Consider the following 6450-nt stretch of genomic DNA (forward strand, 5'->3'; position numbering starts at 1 on the left):
CATGCCAGACCATGAGATGATTTACATAGAGTTTCAACTTCATATCTGGTAATTTCCTCAGAAATACTATCTGGCACAAAGTACCCTAAGGTAGTCGAAGAATATGCATAGGAACCAAGACATATGATCAATCTAAAAGAAATAAAGCTTGCAATAATTTCTTATGTGCTACATTCTCCGTTTTTAAGGGAAATGGTGAAAATATGGGCTTCAAGCACTAAGGCTACCCCACACAATTGGCTTCAATTAATCTCAGCAGTCCTAGAAGATGGACCTCAGCTGCTTTGGAAGTGTTATTGAAGAGAAGAGACAAAACTTTTAGAAAAGCAAAAGAATTTGAGACTCCCCAAGATCAAATTCTTGGCAAACATCATTACTCTGATTCTCAGGAACAGGCTCACTACAATGAATGTACCTTGTCTCTGTGTAGCACAGCAGCTTTAAAAGCTTGGGACAGAATTCAGAAACTAGGAAAGAGGTTGAATCAAATTGTATTCATTTAAACACTGCTTGGCACATTATATCCAGCCTCTTCTCAGCCAACTCGTGCACTTGGACTAGCCCATTTCCAATAATGTGTGTAGCACCCCTAGGTGCACTTACCGGGAAGATTCTAGCCTACGTCCATCCTCGGTCGGAGCTTCATGGCGTCTGCCCAGGCGAGGGGAGCATGGCCTCTGAGTTCACTTCCTCTTCCTCCCAGCATTCTGTTCTGCCTACTTCATTCACCTAAGGGATGGCCTATCAAAATGGGCCAAGGCAGTTTATTACCAATGACCTTCCTCCATCAAAGATGGGGTCCTATAACAATGACTTCATTTGGTTGATATGATGTCATGATGCTGATAGCGCTAGTATAAGGCTGGTTTGGGGGTACCAGCTGTGGAAATGGTGCACCTTCTTAGAACATTCTGGACAGAACTCCAAATAAGAACTTCAAAAAACAAACAAACAAACAAAAAGACCCTATTGACTACTCAAAGACCATTTGCAATTATACAAAACAGCAATCTTGAAACTTAACTATCATTTTACTTTTACAGGATTCCATAGATAAAACATTGACCCCCACGACAGCTGTAAGCAACTCTAGAAGATGATATTTTCCTCTCCCAACAAAGTTTTTCCTCTGGGTTAGAGACACCATTTTGGGGTTGATTATTACTCATACAGGTTTGGGGGTTGGAGTGGAAATTATAGAGGCTCAGAGATCTCAAAAAAAGAGAGAAAACTGAATGAGATAATAGGCAGATTAGTGTGAACTTACATTAATAATAGTAATAGTGAGTAATAGAGTGAATACTTTTGAACTATTATTTATGGACAATTTACATTGGTATAGATGTTTGTAAATTGATACAAGTGTAGAAAGGAGCAGCAGGCTGCATTCCTGCTACCCGGCTCCTGGCTACATGGAATTTATGCCCCGAAATAACAATACATAAACTGTATTCATTTAAACACTGCCTGGCCCATTATATCTAGCCTCTTCTTGGCTAACTCTCATATCTTGCTTAACCCATATTTAGTAATCTGTGTAGCACCACGAAATGGTGTCTTACTGGGAAAGATTCAGCATGTCTGACCTGGTGGCTTGCTCCATTGCACCTGACCAGAGAGGAGAGGCATGGCATCAGGCTCACTTCCCTTCTTCCCATCATTCTGTTCTGTCTACTCCACCCACCTAAGGGCTGGCTTATCAAATGGTCCAAGGCAGTTTCTTTATTAACCAATGAAATCATCACAAAAAAAGAAGACCCTTCCACATCATACAAGTTCAGATTATATTTGTTATATGGAATATGTTCCTATTTCTGTTTACAATATTTGATAGCTATGCAAAGTTATTTTATCATATTGCATGTATGCATGTTTCTACCTCTGTTTAAGACATTTTGTATATTGATATAATTTTAGGTTATATTTATCATATTGCTTTATATATTTTTACCTCTGATCAAGATATATATATATATATATATATATACATTGTTTACATTTTGAAGTCATTGTTCTCCTTCACTGCACAGTTTTTTAACAATTGTTTAATATTCTGATATGAAGTCTTAATCTTTAAGTTATATATGTATTAAGTATTATAGGTAAATAGTCATTCATGTTTGTTATAGTTTTAGTCAGACTAATTAGGTTCTTTAGATACATAGACATTGTATTATGCATAGATAGGTAACCTTCAACTGCTTTAAATATCTGTAGGACATGACATTTAAATAGCTTATGATTCTGCTGATGTGAGACACAATTGCTCCTGGCAGCACCAATATATTCCTGAGAGAGAGTTGAGCACCAAAAATGGTCTACTTGGCGTTCATTTTTTTTCTTGGCACAATTAGCCTTTGCACAAGAAACTGCCCATGCCTCTACCACTGACAAAATGCACGATGTCTGGACTGGATAAGCAGGATATAAGAAAAAACACTGTCAAATCTTGCCAAAACAGTGTAAGACAGTTCAGAAAACTTTCCTGCCTCTGAAAATTGTCTGTTACTTATTCTAGTCCTTGCCAATTTGGTTGCTTGGTTGTACTTCTTGCCTACTCAAGTAATATTATCTCCCTTCTCAGGTCTTCGATGGGTTTAAAGATTAGATAGTCATAGTTACCATCCTCTTATGACCTAGCCAAGCCATTTCCAATACAAGATATAGATTCCTTAGGATAGAATGTTAAAACATTATTAAGCGACAGTTACCCTGATATCAAAATCACACAAAAACTCAACCAAGAAAGAGAATTACAGACCATTCTCACTCATGAACATCGACACAAAAATTCTCAATAAAATACTGGCAAACCAAATCCAAGAATACATCAAAAAAATTATCCATTATGATCAAGTAGGCTTCATCCCAGAGATGCAGGGCTGGTTCAACATACAAAAAATCTATCAATGTAATCCATCATATAAATAAACTGAAAGAAAAAAACATATGATCATTTTATTAGATGCTGAGAAAGCATTTGACAAAATTCAACACCCCTTTATGATAACATGAAACCCCTCCTCTGTTGTATGCCTTAAATTCAATTTGAAAAAGTTGGATATATCTAGAACATTCCTACCATCGTTGAACCACTGAGCACATTTTGCCATGTTGATGGATTTACATGCTGTCTGGAGCTAAACAAGGACTTGGTGGCAATTCTTCCCTAGTAGCATACCTAGGACCTTCTAATAGTGAGCATGTTAACAAGCTGGAAGCAAAGTTCCTCTTCAGTCCAAATTAGATTTCTCTATGTTCTTCAACTAGAGATCCCATTGTCATGTCTACAATAACAAAAAAGTGACTTAACATCTAGTTCTGTCATAAAAGCAACAACAGCAATAGCCTATTAATATGTGACTTCAGAGGTTTCCCTAGAGAGCAACATACCCAAGAGATAGCCTATCAGTGACACTGATGTTTTCATGTGCCATCCTTATGGCTTCTAAAAGCACCTTTATCTACCTATTCAAAATACCTTTTTTCAAACTTCTAACAACTCTCCTAATGTTTGTAGATAAATTTTTTTTGGTTTTTTTGTTTTTTATTGGGGGGCAACAGGGAAGGAGCCTCTTTCATTAGCAGGAGTATTCACAGGTTCTTCAGCCACTCCAGGCTTGGGCCCTGATGGTCCTGGGGGTGGCTGGGCACATCGGGCATGTTCCCATTATCTCGTACAGGGACTGAGTAGTTGTAGGGTGTTGCCTGGTTGATCATGGAAGCATACTTGGTGTAGGGGTTGATTATGGGCATAATTATAGCGAGGCCCCAGACTGAGAAGGACACCACCAGCACCGGCTCTTTCGCCCAGGCATTCTTGAGGAAAGTGGTGATTCTCGCAGCCATCTTGGTCTTCTGTAGGTAAAAACTTTTGTAGGATTTTTCTTCAGGTACTTTGTTAGTTCTTATCTATACTTCACCCAACCATAACATTTCTGTACCTGCTGTTCCATCTTGTAAGAACTGATTTCCCATCATCACTTGCTTAGGTGTGCTTGCACATTTCAGATGCTTTTCTAGACCTGTGAATCATCCAGAGCTTAGTTTTATATAATGAAACATTGCTATAAAAGTGAGCAGGATCTGAAAAGTCCAAAATCTATTCATTCCAGCAAGTGCCAACTGGTCTTGGGATTTATTAGCTATGGGGGTTTAAAACATGTGATCAAGGTACATGAGAAGATTCCACTGCTTCCTTCAATTGTTTCCTCAAAAGAGCAAAATGGGGCACAGCCACACAGATGAGCAGCTCTCTTTTGCCTAACTCTATAGATCACTAACATGGTCTGTGAACCATCCTGCTTCTTCATTTTCTTGATGTTTGGGAAAGAAAGATCACTGGTAAAACAGACAGGGAAAGAGAGCATGAATATATAAGAAAGATGACAAACTTCTGGCTTCCTCACATTCCTGACCTGAAACAAAGGTCTAAAGGACTGGCTTTTTCTTCTGCCAGCAGGGCTCTACTACTGAGGAACCAGTCTGAAAATGACCAGATCAGTACATATTCACATCAAAGTTTTGGGTCTATCAGCCTCCCTGTCTTTGTTCAAAATTATCAACCCTAAAATAGAGAGAAGAGATACCTCAGAGAGGAGACAGTTAAATCCCCAGCCCTGACTTCAGCTTCTAAAATTCCCATTCGACTTTACTGAGGATCTTTCTCTCTGTGTGCATCTCTGTCTCTGTTTTAGTTTCTGTCTGTCTCTAGTCTCCATTTCTGTCTCTTCCTCTACTTCTCCCTCCCTCTCTTGTTCTCCTTTCTTCCCCTTCCCTTCTCCTCCCCTCCCCGTGTCTGTATATGTTTGTATGTGTTGTTTCCCCACCTTTAATGAATTATCTTTCTTCATCAGCTCATCTGGCTGCTGAGATTTTCCCCTGCTGTTACCTATTGTATTTGAGAATTGTCTTGCCTTTTAAGTTTTTAACTGGCAGAGGAAACAAATATCATCAAATAAGTGCCTCAATGGTATGAAGATGTTAACTCTAGAGCCCTACCAGGGGAGTTACTATTCTCTCTCTCTCTCTCTCTCTCTCTCTCTCTCTCTCTCTCTTTCACACACACACACACACACACACACACACACACACACACACACACGGATGCAACAGGGTTGGTTTCTACTACTTGGGTTAACAAGAGTTAACAAAGGATATCAGAACCATGCCCTCTCTGGTTGTGCAACTACACATACCACTTAGCACAAGCAGTGTTAATGCAAGGTGCAAAAATGGATGTAAAATAACAGAAAAATATATATAATGGATTATACTGCATAGACTCTTAACTCAACTGTTGCCTCTAAGGAGGGAAATGTTACCTGGGTTAGTAAAATACCTAGTTTTTATCACCTAGCCCTGTTGTACTCTTAGAATTCCTACATACTTTGGATAAAACAATTTTGCTTATTTTTTAATTTTATAAATTATTTCCAAAACCTAGGTATTATTTTAACTATAAAATATTGGGGAAGTCCTTGCTCCTGAGAAAGTCCTGTTTCTACATTCTACATGGCACGATTTAATATTGTCTCCTTACTCAAATCTGAATACTCACTGGTCCTTTCTCCAACTCTCCTACGGGTGTAATTCTGATTGTTGGAGAGGAATAGTATAGGGTGAAACAGAGCAGTTGCCAAACCTAGAGCAGACAAGGGTGAACATGATATTTACCTGAGCTCTCGTGGGACAACTTACTTACTGTTTGGATTGTGTGGCTCTCCTGTAGCTTGTTTTAAGTAAGTGTTAGATCGAATGTAGCAGGTAGAAGCAGCCTTTAGTTTTAGGACCACTTGAACCTCTTCGAACCATTCTTAGACCTGTGTCTATGAACTATGTAAACCACTAAGTGGTGCTATAAGCTCATGTTTGAAAAGCATGCATCCTGAGTTCAGTTATTTCATTACATAACTTAGACTTTTTTAAACATAGCAGAAAACTGTAGGCTGTTTTCCATCCAAAGCCTCACCATCTTCTTTAAAATGAGTACTCAGAAGCTAAAGCTTGAGATTGACAGGTCTGACCACATAGAAGGACTAGAGGTTAAAGACAAAAGAAAGAAAACAAAATTTTATTTCATATAAATAACCACATTATTTATAACAACTACAAGATTGTAATACAACTGCAACATTAGAAATTATTGTCTTGTTATTTAAAACCCCATTCTCCCTTGCATTTAATTTGCCTATGCTCTATGAGTATTGAAAATAAATGTAAAAACTTGATATACAAGAAGGCTTAAAGGGATAAGTGCCTGAAATTTATATTTACTAAATCTTTGTTAACTATCTCACAATTATGATTGAAAGCTCTACTTTGCATCTATTTTTTTTCAAATTCTTACTATCTAGAGTAGTTAGTAATGATAAAGAGAGGCATTGTCTCACGGTCATTTTGCTCTTGGGACATTTGGCAGAATCTAAAGGCAATTTGTTTGCAGCAACT

At 38.1% G+C, this 6450-nt stretch overlaps 1 protein-coding gene across 1 annotated transcript; it reads right to left on the bottom strand.

The window, feature by feature from the left end:
* Window positions 1-3594: 3594 nt before the first annotated feature.
* On the bottom strand, window positions 3595-3849 carry LOC121437058 (NADH dehydrogenase [ubiquinone] 1 alpha subcomplex subunit 3-like). The gene has a single exon (XM_041636918.1). It carries the CDS (start codon window positions 3847-3849, stop codon window positions 3595-3597), a length of 255 nt encoding a protein of 84 aa, XP_041492852.1.
* Window positions 3850-6450: the final 2601 nt, after the last annotated feature.

Source organism: Microtus oregoni, unplaced genomic scaffold (genome assembly GCF_018167655.1).
Source record: "Microtus oregoni isolate MIOR12 unplaced genomic scaffold, Mior012 000050F_ref0000143, whole genome shotgun sequence".
NCBI classification, from domain to species: Eukaryota; Metazoa; Chordata; class Mammalia; order Rodentia; family Cricetidae; genus Microtus; species Microtus oregoni.

Bases quoted from the DNA above. Each gene is read 5' to 3' on its own strand.
- LOC121437058 (XM_041636918.1), bottom strand. From the start codon at position 3,849: ATGGCTGCGAGAATCACCACTTTCCTCAAGAATGCCTGGGCGAAAGAG.